Here is a 20,191-nt window from a genome sequence, read left to right on the forward strand (position 1 = left end):
AGCACGCTTCCTGTTGTTAGCCATTCCTTTGAAAATAACTTGTGTGAGAAACATTGCATTTAAAAAAATGGAACTGACAGGAAGAATGACATTCTTTAAAAAAAATTCTGACAAGTGACCACTTAGATATGGTCATTTTCAAGATTTCAGGAATTCATAGAATGTTTGGGAATTACATATGCTAAGGCATCTGTGAAAATTCTAGAGCAAAATATAGTGGGAAAGCAGATGTGCATTTGCACAATTAATAGACTCTGCAGTAAATAAAACCGAATAAAAACATTGTCTCGTCCAGGACCAGAGTCGACACAGACTGGTGCGCTAGAGCCAATCAGTTACAGTTGGCCTTTATACAAACAAGCCATTTGCCAAACGGACCTACCATCATTCACTTTGAATTGGACTGTGTTTACAGGCAGTTGCAACAGCGTGACTTTAGATCATTATAATGTATTTGCCAAAAGCCACAAAATAAACCTGAATGGATTTGTGCAAATATGTAAATACAAAAGGAGTCCTCTTACATTTGGGAACGTTACAGTCCTATTGATCTAACAACCATGAAAAGGTAGGCTCCCTCTCATTCAGTTATGCACATCAACAACTAATGCTAGCCAGGGCAAGAGGAGATAAAATCTAACGAAGGTACATTAGATAAACCCTCAAACTGTTTCAGCTAGTTGGCCGTCAAAATCGCACTGATAAACGATGGGGAATTGTAGCCTCCTCGTCATTCTGCAGCTTGTTGGCTAGCTTGCTAACTGCCTACTTGCAGACACAAATGAGAAAACACCCCGCTGACAATTTGACTCGCCGTAGCAGAGCTGGTTAAGCTGTTTATCTAGACTACTTCTTTTTTTGTCTACGTTTACCGACACCGGTAATAGTCAGCGGGTGTTGCGCATTCGTAAATTCATTAGTTGTTCTAAATGCATTAGTTGTTCTGTGCTCTGGCACACTCAGATGAGAGTGCTCTGAAATCTGAGTAGATAGCATATCTCTTGCATTCGCAAATTCACTGTTGCTAACTGGATAACAGTCATTCAAGTTCTTGCTAGCTAACCAAATGACACCCGCATCTCCATCTGTGTATAGTCACCAAAAAATTATGAGGGGAAAAAGTCTGTCACTCACCCACTCCTCCAATGGCATGACATCCTCCTAACAGCTAGCTAGCTAACGTTAGGCTCCGTGTTTTTAGCTTGCTACATAAATACATACGCTAGCCTATTAGCCACGTTATGACTGACTAGTGATCATTGCTCTTGCTAGTTTGATTGTATCGACATTCCCAGCCTTAGTTACATTTGTCTGTTTTTGTCCAGAATACTGAGTAATTGAAACTGAAACAGTGTATCCTGTATGGAGGCAGCAAATAATGCATCAGGCCAGCTGTGATTTACAAACTGATAGCAATATTTTTGGGACTACCAAGAAATGTATTGGTTATATTAATCATGCATTGATCTGCATCCATTTATTCAGCCAACGCCTTAGTGTACGACATGGAACGAGTCAAATATAACCTATTTTTAAAACCGCTTATGAAGTTGGTTTTGTAGCATAAACTGGGAATGACATATTTTTGACTGAAATGTTTGTCTGTTTCATATTGGCAAAGTAGTTAAAACGCTGTCAGTTCCATTTTAAACATTATGTCACCGTTTATTTTGTGTGCTTAACGTGAAATGTTGTGGGAAGTAATAGCTGTACATTTTGATTGGGAAATGCTTAATGGTTATGTTTTTGTATTCTTATAATTGGGACCTACTGTCTTAGAGTTTATGAACTGCATATTCTTTAACATCATGATGTGTTTGACTGCTGTCTTTCCATCAGCCATATGCAGTGGTGTTGTGGTACCTGAAGAAGTGGGTATACTCAGATGTTGCCAAAAGCTCCCAAACGGCCCACCGAGTGAAGGAAAGGCACCCTGTGTGAAAAATCCTGTTTTCCTATATAATTTTTTCAGATTTTTACTCCCAGAATCACCTTTTTTTTACAGAAAAAAAATACAAAAATGTCATGGTCTAAGTCCACAACAATGCTTAAACCACATCAATCTGATTGGGCGGGCCTGTCAGGGCCTGGCTCCCCAGTGGGTGGGCCTCTGTCCACCCAGGTCCATCCATGATGCAAACAGCTCATGATTGACAATTGTGCATCATAAATAGCCTACTAACCAATACTTCGGACTAAACTTTTTCAATACCTAGTTTGCATACCCAATGTTGCCTTAGTTAGCATTTACTGATAGATATCATAAATTGAAACGTTTTTCCTACCCTACCGGTTACCGATGTCATTCTTCTGTGAGCTGCTCCATGCCAAAACCAGTTGAGAGCTGTACACGCTTGCTGCCTGGAGATGATATTCTGCTGAAACTTGGATGTGTGCGGTGCGCGCATGTGAATATAATTCACGTGCTTTGTGATTGTGTAGGCTACTTTGTGCATGATTTCTCCATTGTACTACATAATTGATAAATTGTATACCTTCACTACACTACTTTGATACGCATCAGTAGGGGTTAAGAAGTAAGTGATACCTTCCACTACACCACTGGCCCTTTGTGTTTTACAAAAAGTGCACTCTCCTACATGATATGGTATTATGTTGCTGTCCTTTCAGAATCACCAACCTGTTACACACTGAAGGCCTACAGGTTCACCACTGTGTAAACATGTATAAAATAGATATAAAGGGTTTTAAAATACTGTATTAATGTTTCAAGAAAGGAGTGTATATATTTGGCCTGGCGAAGCAGTTTTATGCGTTCCCTGAATGGAAGCTGATAATTGAGTTTTTTACTCCGCTCTTGGCTGGTCTCGGGAAGAAATGATGAGTCCTCACTGTCTGAGACCTAGTCAAGACAGAGTACAAATGTATCCAGACGGAAACACTCAATATGTGGTCTCGGGACCACTACAACACTGCTCTATGAGCAAAGACGTGTGAGGCCATTTGTATTTACAGTAGTTGCTGCGCCACCGAGGAGACCCAATGTAGTAATTATATATCCTGCTGTGTGTGGAGTGAGAGAGAGAGGAAGAGAAAGATTTTAAAAAATGAAGACAATGGAAAGTAAGATTAAATGTGTGTAAAAAGTATGTGAATCAAGTGAAAATATATTATATATTTTGTTTTATGTTTGATAAATTCCACATTTATACTAATAGTCAACCATAAATCAAAGATGAGGAGAATGGGTTGAGTGAGAGAATTATCATTGTGTGAGGGAAAGGTGTGGTGCATAGAGTGATCTAGAAGAAAAGGAAACGCACACCTATTAAGACGAGGTGCTGGCTAGCGGAGTAGTGCATAGAGTACCTGACATTCTGTGTAGGGTTCCATCTCTCAGAGGGCAGCTCTCCGCTCTGGGGGTCGTCCACTGGGGGGTGCAGGATGGAGATACACACGTCCCCGTTCTACAGGAACACAAACAGGTCAGTTACCAGCAATACATTTGTGACACTGCCACATATCTAACAGTGCGCAAATCAAAAAAATGTCTCAGGAGGAGATGCAAACCCTTCTGCCAAATGGTCCCTTTCATGAACTACAGCTAGGCTCTGAGCCTGAGGACATGAACCAACAGCACTCGGGTGTCCCTATCCAAATTACGCCCATCTTTGGTTCATTCGTCACAATGAGAAATCCTGTGAGTGAAATAACTTTATTGCTCAGCTCACTGTATATCTCAGACCATGAAGAGGAAGGGGAAAGCGGGGAAGAACAGAGTGAGGAGCCACCAAAATCAGCCTACTCTGAGGGAGGAAATTGAGTTGGTCAGCAATAATCTTTATAAATGACTAACCACAGTTAATGGTCTTGTGGATGATTTTAAGAACTCATTTGTGAGGGCTATGTCAAAGCAAAAATTGATGAAATGGAGAACCACAAAGGATTACAAAAACAACTGGAACAAGGGGTGTTTGAATGCATCTTGAGGAGGGATGAGAAATTCAAAAATGAGGTGCACAAACTCAAGACCTACCACTAGTATTCCTGGTCCTGGTGCATTTGGCCTCGGCACCCCAGGTCTGAGCACCCTGGCTGGTTCACAAAGCCATGCTTCAGGCGCCAATAATTTCTCCACACCTCCAATCTGCATGGAGTTCCCTCGCTTTGATGGTTCCAAGGAGATCTCAGATATATTGAACTTTTTGAAGCAATGTGACAATTTCCTATCCGTGAGACCTATGTCAAACCCTGAGCTGATGGGGACCCTATCTAATGTTCTCAAAGGACCAACCAGGAGCTGGTGGATGGCAGAAAATAAGAAAATCACCACCTGGGTGAAGCTCAGAGGCGTTCCAAGTAGCATTTTTGCCAACTGACTACTTAACAGAGGTAGAGAAGAAACTAAGAGATATGGTTCAACTTCCAACTCAGTCTTTGAGGGACTTTGCTTATGATTTCCGGGCATTTTGTTTGAAGTGGAAGCCTAACATCACAGAACCAGAGCTGGAGAGAAAAGTTCTCAACTGTAACCCTCGGGTGGCAGTCTGCTTCAGAGGAACAGTGGGGGTCAGGAATTTCCAATATTAAGCGGTACTTGATACAGGTTGTACTTTCACCCTGATGCAGAAAAGCCTCTGGCAGAAAATCACATGTTCAGGAGAGCAGTTGTGTGAGAACCAAAGTTCTCCCCTGCCAGATGGGAAAGGGCATGGTGCTTTGGAAAAAGTTCAGCACCTTTACAACTGGCATACCAGCATGTGGTCTTTGGAAATGTTCATCTTAGAGGATGACCATTTGGCGTTTCCTATTATCTTGGGTCTTGACTTCCTCACCAAGACCAAAACCATAATAGACCTTGGGGAAAATAAGTATGGGGTGTGGAATCAAAGAAAATACTTGTATTTATTTTTTCCTTTGAGGCTCAAGCCCAGTGAGGTCATACCGGGGAAACAAGAGCACGAAAATATGGAACAACAACCCAAGTACACGTCGTGGCCATAGTTTTTGAGAAGGACACAAATATTAATTTCCACAAAGTTTCCTGCTTCAGTGTCTTTAGATATTTTTGTCAGATGTTACTATGGAATAGTGAAGAATAATTACAAGCATTTCATAAGTGTCAAAGGCGTTTATTGACAATTACATGAAGTTGATGCAAAGAGTCAATATTTGCAGTGTTGGCCCTTCTTTTTCAAGACCTCTGCAATCCGCGCTGGCATGCTGTCAATTAACTTCTGGGCCACATCCTGACTGATGGCAGCCCATTCTTGCATAATCAATGCTTGGAGTTTGTTAGAATGTGTGGGTTTAAGTTTTCAATGGGATTAAGGTCTGGGGAGTTTCCTGGTCATGGACCCAAAATATCAATGTTTTGTTCCCGAGCCACTTAGTTATCACTTTTGCCTTATGGCAAGGTGCTCCATCATGCTGGAAAAGGCATTGTTCGTCACCAAACTGTTCCTGGATGGTTGGGAGAAATTGCTCTCGGAGGATGTGTTGGTACCATTCTTCATTCAGCCTTGTCCTCGTCAACACTCACACCTGTGTTAACGAGAGAATCACTGACATGACGTCAGCTGGTCCTTTTGTGGCAGGGCTGAAATGCAGTGGAAATGTTTTTTGGGGATTCAGTTCATTTGCATGGCAAAGAGGAATTTTGCAATTAATTGCAATCCATCTGGTCACTCTTCATAACATTCTGGAGTATATGCAAATTGCCATCATACAAACTAAGGCAGGGAATTTTGTGAAAATTAATATTTGTGTCATTCTCAAAACTTTTGACCACGACTGTACATGGCTGTGCCTACTACACCCCCGACAATCCTAGAAGATCCAGTGTTCTGCTCTTTTCTCCAACTTGCAGTCAGAGGTTCAATTCCTCTTCCAATCACGGCCCTGTGTGTTCTGGTAGACTGGGGAAAACCACGGTTGAGGCACACAAGATCTACACCAAAGACAAAGTCTCAGTCCGCTTCAGGGACTACAGAGTGTCACCCTACAAGATAAATATCATTGTAGATAAAGTGGAAGAAATGGGACAAAATCCTTGAGCCTTCACAATCTGCTTGGGCTGCTCCTGTAGTGCTGGTGGGGAAACCGGATGGTTCCCAGAGGTCCTGCACTGACTTCAGAGCGATGAATGCAAAGACACACAAGGATGCTTATCCTTTGCCCATCATGTACAACCTCCTGGAGTCTACATGGAGCTTCTGGTTTCATTGCCCTGGATCTGAAGTCAGGGTATTGTCAAGTAGCAATGGTTGAGGAGAGAAAGGCCAAGACAGCGATCATCAGTCAGATAGGTCTTTATGAGTTCAAAGCGATGCCGTTTGGGCTTAAGAACGCCGGTGCTACCTTCCAGCGCCTTATGGAGAAAGTTCTGGGGAACCTGAGAGGGCAGATCTGTTTTGTCTACATTCTGTTATATGACTGTGTTCTCTCCCACCCCAGAGCAACCTGTGAAAGACTTGGAGGCTGTGTTCTCAATGCTTCATGACGCTAAGGTATTCAAAGACCAGCTGAAGTTCTTGAGTCACATTGTGAGAGGTGTTGAGACAGATCCGGCCAAAATGACAGTGATGACGGACTATCCGGTTCTACAGGACCTCAAAAGTCTACACAGGTTTCTTGAGCTGGTAAGCCTGGTACTTCAAATTCATTCCCCACTTTGCAGATGTAGCATCCCCTCTGAATCGGCTTAAGGGAAAGGAAGTGGTCTGGAAATGGATTGAATGAGTGCCAGAACAGTTCTGAGCATTTGGAGCAGGCTCTTGTTAATGCACCAGTGTTGGCTCAGCCAGACCTATCGCAGACATTCCAAGTCCAAACAGATGCCAGTGATGTAGATTCTGTGTGGTCCTCACTCAACTGACGGAAGGTGGAGAAAGAGTCATTGCATATGCCTCGCGGAATTAAAGTAGCTGAACGCAAATTCTCAACATCGGAAAAGGAGTGCCTCACAGTGGTGTGGGCAATCGAAAAGGGGAGGCATTATCTTGAGGGGGTTGAGTTGGATGTATTTAATGATCACTCGGCACTTACATGGGTGTTCAACAGCCCCAAAATGTCTTCCAGGCTCACACGCTGGATGTTGCGCCTTCATGAATTCCAGTTCAGAGTGAATTACCGGAATGGGCATCAGAACATTGTTCCTGATGCTCTGTCCAGAGCAGTGGCTCCAGCAGCAAGCCAAGTAGCATACGTTGTAGGCACCACCACTCAAAGCCTCTGCAGTCTTCCCACCTCTATTGCTGAGATTGCTGAAACTCAAGCTCAGGAACAAGAGGTTAGTGACCTTAGGAAGAACAAAGAAGCTTCCAGGGAGCGTCCAGGTCAGATTGGATTCGAAGTACTCCAAGGAATCCTGTACAGGAGGATCCCTGTTAAAAGAAGAAGTCAATAAACATCAACTTGTGGTAACCAAAAGGTTTATCTGGATTACTTTTATGGCCTTCCACTGGCCTGCCATCTTGGACGGATGAAGACTCTTTTTCACATCTTGGAGTTTGCCAGGACGTATGGGAACATGTGAAGGCCTGTACAGTTTGCCAACAATACACACCTTCACCCAATTAGGAGTCCCTCAGTATCTCATATCTGATTGTGGACCCCAATTCACAGGAACGGTTATGGAGGATATTTGTAAGTCATGGGTGGGTGACACACAAGTTCACCACAAGTTACCGTCAACAAGCCAATCTTATAGAGAGAGACAATTGTACCATCAAGACTATGACTGCCTCTTTTGTAAAAGATCATCACCAGAACTGGCCTAAATGGATTTCTGAGTTCCGTTAAACCATCAACACAGCAAAACATGAAACAACCAGAAAGATCCCTGCGGAGCTTTCCGTGGAGAGGAAGCTCCAAGGGCCTCTGGAGAGGATGATCTCAACAGCTCCATCTCCGCACCAGCCGCCTTACAACCTCAGAGACAGCAGGCAATGGCAAAAGAAGTCAAACGGAAAGTGGGCATTTTCCTGGCCAGACAAACCAAATACTATAACACCTGCAAGAAACATGCACACTTCCTGTCAGGAGATTTGGTCTGGGTAAAGGCACGTCCACTTTCTAAAGCATCTAACTATTTTGTCCATTGCCGGTCCGGCAATGATTCTGTCATATGTTAAAATAATTCCATTCTGTATGGATGATAGAGATTGTGGCCTAAAAAGAGCGCTACTGCTTTAAAAAGGGCAGCCAAAAAATTTATGAATGAGGAATTGAGGAACAGAGGGGAGGTGGGTTTTTCCATAGCGTACCTGGGAGATGAAGACACCGGATAAACCGCATAGGCACCAGTTACAAATTGCAAGATGAGAACTGAAGCCTGCAAAACACAGTCTGTGCCTTCCTTTGTTGGGATGTAATCGTTTGGCACTGGGAACGTGTTCCTGAAATGTGATTATTCCCTTGTTTGGGATGAACTAAATCACATATGTCAGAGTCAAGGCCCGCGGGCCACATCCGGCCCGCAAGAAGGTTTTTTACGGCCCCTGGGATGATCTTGATTTATTATTAGAACCGGCCCGCAGCAAGCCGGCAGCCCGCAGATCTTTTACACGCACCAATACTACATTTCCCACAATGCAAAGGTGACGCACCGAGCAGTAGGCTGCTTCATTTCAATATTTATTGGCACAGCAGTCGTCAGCATCACAGTAAAATTAACTTTCAGATACCCATCAAAAATGGCAAAACGGAAGGTGGATACTGAGAACCGGGGGTTTCAAACAAGGTGGGAGTCGGAGTATATGTTCACGAAGGTAGCTGGAAAACCTGTGTGTCTTCTGTGTGGAGAAAGTGTGGCGGTACTGAAAGAGTATAATCTGAGACGACATTATGAAACGAAACACGCGGACAAAAACAAGAATATGGACATGGAACAAAGGCTACAAAAGGCAGAGGAATTAAAACGAGGCCTCAAATCTCGACAGGCTCTGTTCAAAAAAGCCAAATCACAAGGCCAGGCTGCTGTCAAGGCCAGTTTTATTTTGGCAGAAGAGATCGCTAAATCAGCCCGGCCATTTACGGAGGGGGATTTCATCAAAAACTGCATGATTAAAGTTTGTGACGAAGTTTGCCCAGAAAAAAGGCAACTCTTTTTAAATGTGAGTCTGAGCAGAAACACCATTGCCGAGAGAGTAGACCAGTTGTCCATCAATCTAAAAGAGCAGCTTGTGAAAAAGGAAAAAGATTTTATTGCATATTCCTTGGCTGTGGATGAGAGCACCGACATTTCTGACATTGCCCAGTTGTCAATTTTCATCCGCGGAGTGGACTCCAACCTAAGCGTGACAGAGGAGTTTTTGGCTTTACGTCCTATGCATGGCACAACTACGGGGCATGATTTGTATGAAGAGGTGTCAAGATGTGTAAATGAGATGGAGCTGCCTTGGGAAAAACTCGTGGGTTTGACAACCGACGGAGCACCTGCGATGTGTGGACACAGGAGCGGACTGGTGGCGAAGATACGGGAAAAGATGCAAGAGGAAAACGCGACAGGTGAGCTGACAGCTTATCATTGTATCATACACCAGGAAGCGTTGTGCGGTAAAGCCTTGAAAATGGAGCATGTAATGAGCATCATCACGCGCACAGTTAACTTTATCAGAGCCAAAGGTTTGAATCACCGCCAGTTCAAGGCATTTCTGACGGAGTTAGAAACGGAGCATGGTGATTTGCCTTATCACACAGAGGTGCGATGGCTAAGCCAGGGAAAGGTGCTTCAAAGATGTTTCGAGCTTCGTGAGGAGATTTGTCTGTTCTTGGACAGCAAAGGGAAAGACACAACACAACTCCGAGACGAAATGTTTCTGTGTGAAATGGCTTTTCTGTGTGACATTACGAGTCATCTGAATGCAATAAACTTGCAGCTGCAGGGTCGGGATCGTGTCATCTCTGATATGTACAGTACAGTGAAGGCATTTAAAACCAAACTGACTCTGTGGGAGACGCAGATGCGGAAAGAAAATTTTAGCCACTTTCCCAGCTGCCAGACCATGAAAGAGAAGCTCTCTACCAGTGCGTTCCCGAGCACACAGTTGGCTGATAAAATAGGTATGCTTGCCGCTGACTTTCGACGCCGATTTGCTGACTTTGAAGCACAAAAAAGCAGGTTGGAACTGCTCGGTAACCCATTTGCTGTTGACGTGGAAAGCTCACCACCAAACCTCCAAATGGAGTTGATTGACCTCCAATGCAATGATGCACTGAGGGCAAAATATGCGGCAGTGGGTGCTGCGGAGTTCGCCCGTTTCCTCCCCGGCACAATGCCCCAGCTGCGCATCCAGGCTGCTCAAACGTTGTCTATGTTTGGCAGCACATACCTGTGTGAACAACTGTTTTCTTTGATGAACCTGAACAAAACATCACACAGAAGTCGACTTACTGCTGAACACCTCCACTCAATTCTGAGGATTTCTTCAGCTCAGAGCCTTACCCCGAACATTGATGAACTTGTGGAAAAGATGGGACACCACCAAGTATCACCCTCAACCTCAAACAAGTGAACATTACTGTGCAATCACATATTTAGAGTTTTTACTCAGTTCAAGTTTAAAAGTTAAAATTTAATATTTGTTTTCACTGCATGTTACTTCTCCTTAAACAAAGTGTTGTTTTTGATTAATAGATTTTTGCACTTTATTTTTTTGTATTTCAATCCAATTATATTTTAAAAATATTTTAGTTGAGTGGATGATAGAAAATTGCTATTATTGTTTTTTCTTTGAAGTAAATTTAGCCCACTTTTGCTAAAATAGAAAATATAGTCTACTGATGGTGCCTTGAATACCGGTTTCTTTCATTTAATGTTCATGTTATGGGGATATTTATATAAAGGAAATTTGTCTTTTGTGTCTGTTGAAAATTAAAGATTACTGACAGAGCCATAAGAAAATATTGCTTTATTTATCTGATCATATTGTAATATATTTGTTAGGTTTTCAGTAGGTTCAATTAGGTTCACTAGACTATATGCGTCATTTAAACATTTTTCAATGAACATTCGAACAGTCCGGCCCTCGTCTTGTAGCTGATTTTTTTATTTGGCCCTCCGTCCATTTGACTTTGACACCCCTGAACTAAATGGATCACAGAGAAAGTTTAATGAGTGGACATGACTCCGGGGAGATCCGTCCTTTTTCCCCCTCATTGTTTTTGTGATCATCCACTGCTGGCTATCTTTTTGCTTTCTGGGGGGGAAATATTATTTAAAGACTTAACTGAACTGAATTATCTAAAGGGGATCAAAAAGGGGAAAATGAAGAACAGACTTATAAATTAATAATTTACTGGTTGGGCGAAACTCAATAGGCTTTTATTATTCATTGTGTTTACTTGATAGCTACCTACATAAATAGCTAGCTAGAACAAAGTGTTAATAGGATAAAAAAAAATAAAAAAAGATTTAAAAGCAAAACAAATAAAAGTTGTCCAGTAGGCATCTACAGAGGGAGCTAAGAGCTGTGTTGTCATTTCCCATCTGAACTTGAGTTTAACCAAAACAAGGTTATTGGGTCATTGTGATGGTTATTGAATATTTGGGTGTGTTTGCTAAAATTATGCATTTAAATTATAGTATTTGTGGAGGTTATTTTGTTATCCTTTTATTTCTGAAGCATATAATGTGTTGAAGATAGGGTTTGTGTTGTTTTTTTGAAATCCATATTATTTAAATTGACAAAACACCCATGTTCCGTTGTTTTTCTTGCTATAAACCCTCCTTAAAAGGTAGATTAAGTGTGATTGTTATACATTACACAACTGGTGGGTCTGATGCTGATTGGTTAAAACCACATTCCAGGGCCTCCCGGGTGGCGCAGTGGTTAAGGGCGCTGTACTGCAGCGCCAGCTGTGCCATCAGAGTCCCTGGGTTCGCGCCCAGGCTCTGTCGTAACCGGCCGCGACCGGGAGGTCCGTGGGGCGACGCACAATTGGCCTAGCGTCGTCCGGGTTAGGGATTGGTCGGTAGGGATCTCCTTGTCTCACCAGCGACTCCTGTGGCGGACCGGGCACAGTGCGCGCTAGCCAAGGTGTAGCCTCCGACACATTGTGGCTTCCGGGTTGGATGCGCGCTGTGTTAAGAAGCAGTACGGCTGGTTGGGTTGTGTATCGGAGGACGCATGACATTCAGCCTTCGTCTCTCCCGAGCCCGTACGGGAGTTGTAGCAATGTGACAAGATAGTAGCTACTACAACATTTGGATATTCCAGCCGATGTCTATTTACCACCGGCTAAATCTGTGACGTTGATGCCAATTTTCCATTGGACTGCACAGTCTCATCAGCCCAGCCAGGCATCAGCCCAGCCTGGTTGTCCAAACTTTTGACTAGTTTTGTGTGTGTATCTAATATATATATATATATATTTCTCATGTCATTGCTTACATACATGTATGCATAAATAAGACCTTATAGATGCCAAGTCTTGGTCATGATATGGTTTCAGTTTTTCTAAATTGTTTGACACCCCTCACTAGGCCACTGTTAAAGTATATGATAGCAACAGAGTCAAAGTATTTATAATAGAACATAACAAGTTAAAGCTATTCAGAGACAAAAGGACGTTGGACTATTATATAGGGGAAAAGTCAAAGAAAGAGATGATTGTGTAATGACAGATAGGGTGAGTGTTGTTCTTTCTCTTACCTCGTAGATGTTGGGGTGCCACATCTTGGTGAGGAAGCGGAAGGCCGGAGGAGAGTAGGGATAGTCGATGGGGAACTTGATCTGAGCCTGAGAGAAGAAGAGCACACTAATTAGTGATGCAAGAGGCAGAGGCCAGCTGAATAAGGTGCAAGAGTATAACTCTGGTCAAATATCTAGTCATAACTACTTTATTTAGGCCCGTCTTAGCTTGGTACCAGATCAGTATGCTTTAGTCAACTCCTCTATCATTGTTATGCCATAGACATTGGAGTCGAGGCTATGGGTAATTTCCATTCAAAACGACCGATGAGCACCAACATGTGCTCAGTTTTGAAATGTATAAGATTGGCCTGAGTAGGTGGGGCGGGGCCAAGTGCAAGTGGATCTTTCCAAATTCAACAGACATGCATTGCATTAACCAGCCTGATAATAGCTCATTTCCAATTTGATAACATTTCTCTACTCTGAATAGAATAGGAATGGAGTTACAGCCCTACTCAGGCTGGTTATAGGTCGACTATCACATTCAACCTATACCGTAGTAGACCATATAGCCCATCTATCAGAAACGGGTAATTTGGTTCCATTTCAACATATTTATTAGTGAAACCAAAGTGCTCTAACATATATAAATGAAATCCAATAGCCTAGCACACACACACCAAACATTTAAAAAAATGTTCAAATCAAAAGGCTATTGCACAGAAAAACTTAGTCGGGTGCATCGGAAATTCAGAACTGCTGGAAAGAAACATAATAAACTAAAGCACTGATCATTGGGAACGAGATCAGAATGACTGCTAATGCTTGATCCATAAATGAAATAGGTAGCCTACAAAAACAATCCATATGTTCTAATCAAAAAGCCTGACTAATATGTAATCAATAACGCAGCCACATCCAGAGTCCCTGGTGCTGAAACATTCAGAAAAAAAGATGGTTTATTAAATTTTTTAAAGCTCCGACGAAGGCTAAGAGAACAAGAAACACTTTTCAGTGAGAAAACAGAACCCCCCCCCCCAAAAAGACTTCTGTTTTCAATGGTGTAGCCTACAATGCAACACTCATGATCATTTTAAGGAAAATAAAAACTACTAATCCGGGTGTACACTACATGACTTCATGATTTAGCTGTTCCATTCCCAGAACAGTTTTTGAAATCGTCACCAACCCTCATCTTAATGTGACAGTCAGAGACGCAATCAGAGGAGAAGGGTCCAACTGCAGCCCGCAATTTAGGGCGTTCAAACACCTCTTTATACATCTATTTGTACATTTTTAAGCTATGACTCCAGTACATAGGCGGTAGGCAGGGGCACACCAGTACAGTAGATGGCGGTAATGCACCATAAAGTTGGAGGCCAACCACCAATAAACCCCACAGAAGAAAAGGCGTCTAGTACATACCGGTAGTATCCTTCACCCCCCACCTGTCGCATTGTTTTCCCGCAGTTCTGTTTAACGACGGCGAGGGCAGGTGTTCGGCAGACGGGAGCGAAGGACACTATGAGCCAGCTAGTCCTAAGAAGTACTCCGTTAAGAGCGACACCAGGAGTGATACCATGTGGTAGCTAGCAAGCTAATTAGCACAAAGTGTAGCGAACAAACTGTTGCCCTCACCTCGCGCCTGCTGTGTATTGGAGCAGCAAGCTAGCACACGGTGTTGCCCCAACCTGCCGCATGCTGTGCGAGAGGGAGGTGGGGGTGACAGGTAGTGTCCTTCAGCTCCCACCTGGTCGGGAACTGTTTCCCAGCAGTTCTGTTAACGACAGTGTTTGGCATGCAGGGGCAAAGGACATTGTCTACCGGTGTCACTCATGCTAGCTAGCAAATAAGATTCCAGTACACAGCAGGTGAAAAAAAAAAAAAAACTCAACACTTTTATTTCCCTTTTGACCCACATTCGAAAGTGTCACACAAACATGAAAATGTCATGCTTGGGGGGGGGGGGGGGGGGGGTATGCCCATATGCAGGAACGCCCCGAATTGCGGGCTGGGAGGAGGAGGGGGGTGTTTGTTTCCTCTCACTAGGGCTGTTCCCACCCCCCAAAAAATCTTGGTCGACCGAAAGTTGTCTGTTCTTTCAACCAATCGATTGCTAAACATTTTTAAGCATGTGTTTTTCAATAGGCACCCCATGTGCTTTAATAAAATGAACTATATGCATTGAGCTTGTCTGATGCTTTAACCTTACCGTTTGATGCCTCAAGTATACGCCAGAGATCCAGAAGAAAAAAAACCTGACCCAACTATTCTCCTCCCGCTCCTTCTGGCTTTCAGATTCTGCCATCACTCTCCGGAAGTTGCTTGTAATAACAGAGTCGGCATTCATGTGGAATGAAAATGTATCTTATAATTTATACCGATCTGCATGGCATGTGAAACAGATTATTTTAAATTTACAATAATGTCTTCTTATCTCAAAATCATTGTCATGTGGTTAATCAAAATTATATCCAAATCTAAATAAAAATGATAAACCTAAAAAGTAACTTCTGTTGCGATTGCCAACTATGTGAAAAGAGCCTCCATAAAGGCAACAAATAAAAACATTGCAGCCTGCAGGTAAAACGACCTTGAAACATTGTATCACCTATTTAACTGGGTTCTGCCCAAAGCTTGCACTAGTAAACTTTCAACATTGTATAAAATATTCTGGGCCCTAAGTCCCGGCACTTCAAATGTTCTACTGCTTGAGCTCCTGTTCCACTTATAGAATATTAGCTCAAAGTATTGTGGTGAGGGCCTCCCGTGTGGCGCAGTGGTTTAAGGCACGTTGTCCGGATTATGGGAGGGTTTGGCCGGCAGGGATGTCCTTGTCCCATCGTGCACTAGCAATTCCAATAGCAGGCCGAGCGAAGTGCACGCTGACACGGTCACCAGGTGCACAGTGTTTCCTCGGACACATTGGTGTGGCTGGCATCCAGGTTAAGTGGGCATTGTGTGAAGAAGCAGTGCGGCTTGGTTGGGTTGTGTTTCGGAGGACGCACGGCTCTCAACCTTCGCCTCTCCCGAGTCCATACGGGAGTTGCAGCGATGAGACAAGACTAACTACTAATTGGATACCACAAAATTGGGGAGAAAATGGGGTATACATTTATTTTTTTATATATATTTTTTTACATTAAATAATTATTGTGGTGCTCCTGCACCTAAATATAAACAGTACCAGAACCTATTTCAGTCCAAGTCAAGCAGCCTATTTTATGACGTTTCCACTGGATCAGAGCATTACATTTTTCCCTTTCACTCCGAGTGGTTATCGAAAGGGAGAGAGCTCGAAAGATTTTTCTAATACTTTGAGGAACTATTGTAATTCTCAATGGATGTAAAAACAGATTGTTTGCTTGCTGTTTGAGGTGAAGAAAACATGACTGAGTGGTGGTGTGTTAAGCCAATCAGAAATACTATCAGATCCCCAAATGGGCACATTTATATGCCTACATTTGCGAGCAGGCCAGGTAGGACCACTTCTATGTGTGCGCATCTTTACTCAACATTGTCTTTTGTTTGCAGTGCTCCTGTCAATGACTAAATTGACAGAACGGATGGAATTAAATAAACCAAAACTTGTTTCTCACAAATGTAACATAGGTTGTGCACTCCTCAAACAATGTGTCCACTCCGTGTCCACTGGTGAAATATGTCATGGGGAATTGATCTACACTAAACAATCAAACGCAAACAACTCCCACAACGAAGTTATGAAACAATGAATGTGCACAAATTGGCAGGAGAGAGCGCATTCTGGAGAGAGAAGTGTATTGTGCATCTGGGAGCATGGTCAATCCGACATCTGCATTGGCCATGCGGCACATACAGTGATATGGCCTCAGAAGTCAGGGCATTCATACGTCTTGCGCTTTGTGGAACAGTTCAAAGCTGTTGTCAAGGAAGTGATGGTGATGTGGTACAGAGCACGATTTGGCCTCTGCAATTGATACACCCTCCATATGAAGCCTCAGACCACATTGTAGAATCAAGCATACATTAGCTTTTAGTCTAGACCTCCGCAATGGATAACTTCACAGAGTGGCGCATATATATATATATATATATATATTAAGGGGTGGGGGTTGTGCACAAACTCCACACAAGCCTTCGCCGACATTAGACCATTACTTGTGGCCTACTGCTGATTGCATTGTACGAGCCCTTAGTGACTAGCAAATTGAACAGGGGATGTTGCCATATCAACCAGGCCCATACAACATCAAGCCCAGAGTGGAAAGCCTGACACAGGCCTGATAGAATCCTGTTAGCTTGTAAAAGTCTGGGGCAATGCCTCCAAACTGGCTCGGGTCCAAAATGACTGGGGTTCACGTAAACACTCCACATACAGACAGAGACGGGCAACACAACACAGGGACAACAGCCTTGCAGCTTACATACCAGCCTAGCTCCAGCTAGCATAGCACTCAGTGAGGGTGCTGAGGCCAGTGGAAACATAGAGGGACATTTAAGCCCCGTAATGTGAGCTCTGAGTGCAATATATAAAAGCAAGTGGCTTATTAAAGCAGGAAGAGGAGTCCCTGTAAGATGGTAATGGCATAACATTTCACCACGCGGCTTATAAAGGGCCTTTCACACTTTCCCTGTCCACATAGAGCCACGACATGGATCTTAATAGAACACACTCATACTCTGCACCAACATAGCCTACTTTCTGCCTGATCATAGGAATGGAACAAAGACACACACGTTATAAAACAGCATACGATGCCATCACAACACACTAGATGCAACCCACACTACACATAACCCAGGGTTTTATTTATTTGCATGAGTTAATTAAAATATAGAAAATGGCTGATCCAGGCGGGACTCTTGGTCAAAAATCCCTGTAATTTATCATGCATGCTTTTTATACCAACTTCTTGGTATATCTGAAAGGGGTAGGGGGTAAAAAAAAGAAGAAAGCATTTCAAGGTCCTGGAGTGGCCTAGCTAGTCTCCAGATCTCAACCCCATAGAAAATCTTTGGAGGGAGTTGAAAGTCCGTGTTGCCCAGCAACAGCCCCAAAACGTCACTGCTCTAGAGGAGATCTGCATGGAGGAATGGGCCAAAATACCAGCAACAGTGTGGGAAAACCTTGTGAAGACTTACAGAAAATGTTTGACCTCTGTCATTGCCAATGTGATTTTCTGGATTTTTTTTCTCATTTTGTCTGACATAGTTGAAGTGTACCTATGATGAAAATTACAGGCCTCTCTCATCTTTTTAAGTAGGAGAACTTGCACAATTGGTGGCTGACTAAATACTTTTTTGCCCGACTGTATATGCTACTACATCTTCGGTCTGAAATGGGTAATCGAAAGGGAGATAAGGGAAACAGAAAACAGAAAGTAGGGTCTAACCTCCATAGAGAGCACTGACACTCACAATGCCCATGACAGGCAGAGACGGGGGGAGGGAAACTTTCCATGGCAGCAGAGAAAACCCTGACCTGTCTGCAAAACTGACACCAAGCCCAGAGGGATGAGAGGAGAGGGAAAACAGTGGAGTGTGACTGGGCTTAAAAAGCTAGCATAGCTCATTTTTTCTGCTGCACCCTGCCTTCCTCATCAAGTACATCCCAAGGATGAGACAAACAAGAGAGGTTCAGAATAGGGATATTAGCTCCATTTCCCTACCAAATTCTGAACTCTACACAAACGCACTCAAATATCCCCTCCATGCCCGTGAGGCTTGACTGTCTCTAATCACATAGTAAGTACATGCAACATACACGCCCCTGAACTTAGCTCCTCATTGCACACCCCACCAAGCCTCTCCTCTCCTGGCTGCACCCCACCAAGCCTCTCCTCTCCTGGCTGCACCCCACCAAGCCTCTCCTCTCCTGGCTGCACCCCACCAAGCCTCTCCTCCCCTGGCTGCATCCCACCAAGCCTCTCCTCTCCTGGCTGCACCCCACCAAGCCTCTCCTGGGAGGATGTGTTGCTGCTTCAGTCAGCCAGGCAGACAGGAGGAGGAGGAAGAGAGGCTGGCACAGGAAGAACAGGATCTAGAGCAGAACTGCAAGGCTCAGCATCTACCTTGTAACCTACCTAGACCCATCTTTCTTGTATGGTGACCTAAAAACACGTGTGGCGAAGCCAGTCAGAGAGAACACACCCTGTGAAGGTAGGCTGGAATCAGGGAAAAGTAAACCAGGTCAGCTAAAGCAGCATAAACCCTCACAGAACTAATCATTCTGTTCTTCTCCCAACGCACCACCTTCCCCGTCTGCCGACACCATTCTACCAGTCCCCAAGCTTGCTGTCCCTCGCTCTCAGATTCCCTCGCTCTCAGATTGTCTCACTCTTATTACCTCTCTCCTGGCTGCTCTACAGAGTGTGAATGAAAAGAGAAACATGCCCTTGAGAACAGTGGTGCACCCCACACGTCTTTGTAGACTAGAATGTGATAGAGGTGCTTTAGATTATCCTACCCAGACACACCAGGGTCCTGCCTCATTTAACAGAACCCTTTTAGTGTGGGGGAGGAGAAATACAGTCACTAGTACACGCGACACTAGAACTACTGTCAAGACTGAACGGCGGTCCACTTCACAAATGCAATTAGCCTAATTACAAGCTGCCAACCAACTTGACACGATGACGAGAGGGCCTGTCAAAACCCAGACCCTTAGTACTGTAAAAAGACAATGCAGCAATGCTGTACACATCTGTAATGGCTCTAGTATAAGGTTCCCTGGGACATGAGAGGACTGAATTAGCTGTGGACCAAAACACCAATCATTATTTAAACCTTTCTGACACAAAGCATTACTGGTGGGCCTATTTCCCATGGAAGTAGGCTACATGAGCAATTTATCCATGTAGGGAAAACATTGGATGTGCAAGTGCTTTGCATTCAACCTGATCCAGTCAAGGAATATCTGGAGATATGCTAAACTAGCCCAAACGTTTGCCTATTTCTGAAATAAACAAAAGCTGAAACAGGCTGCCTATCAATGGAGCTCTGTTCTCTTAGTAGGATATCACCCTCAGGCTTGGAACATGTAAGCACACGATCATAATTAGGCTGACTGTTGGAAGGAGTACTGTAGGACTACCTCTGCATGGGCCCCCTTTTCTAATGGCAGGCTCGCTCTTCACAGGGCCCCCAGGGGCACCAGCTCGAGCAGGGCCAGGAATGGCACTGCCTCTCTCTCTCTCTCTCCTTCTCCCAGCTCTCATTTCTGTGTGCGAGCCAGGCAGCCAGGGGGGAAACATGACTCCATCGGCCAAGGCAGGACAGCCCAGCCCTGTGCAGGCCGCCTCCTCCATCTCTGACCAGCCTAAGGCCACGAGACTGCCACAGCCAGGTGTTGAATGAGTGTCTGTCAACTGACTGTCAATGCAGCGGCCACACATCACGTTGAAGGCAATTACTGTGCTCTCTAGCTTGTGGTTCACGGACATAACCAAGTGGTCTTTAATTGTGTTGTGCAAAAATGTACATTTTGAAATACACCATTCGTGGCAGAAATCTCATAGTTGAAATAGAATATGACCTTGTGGTTGAGGAAGTATGTACGTCACCAAAACACAGTACAGTATGAAGATTATCAGAAACTGCTACTCCAATAG

At 43.8% G+C, this 20,191-nt stretch overlaps 1 protein-coding gene across 1 annotated transcript in view; it reads right to left on the reverse strand.

Annotated features, from left to right (window-relative positions):
* Window positions 1-20,191, reverse strand: part of LOC110521470 (ubiquitin-conjugating enzyme E2 R1) — a 40,078-nt gene that overhangs the window by 8,829 nt on the left and 11,058 nt on the right. Inside the window, exons 2-3 of the mRNA XM_021599045.3 lie at window positions 12,618-12,704; window positions 3,331-3,428 (exon numbers count right to left, since the gene is read on the reverse strand). Of these exons, the coding sequence (XP_021454720.2) occupies window positions 3,331-3,428; window positions 12,618-12,704 (185 nt within the window). The remainder of the gene's footprint in view (window positions 1-3,330; window positions 3,429-12,617; window positions 12,705-20,191) is intronic.

The sequence above is a fragment of the Oncorhynchus mykiss genome, chromosome 4 (genome assembly GCF_057628025.1).
Source record: "Oncorhynchus mykiss isolate SJ-2025 chromosome 4, ASM5762802v1, whole genome shotgun sequence".
Lineage (NCBI taxonomy): Eukaryota > Metazoa > Chordata > Actinopteri > Salmoniformes > Salmonidae > Oncorhynchus > Oncorhynchus mykiss.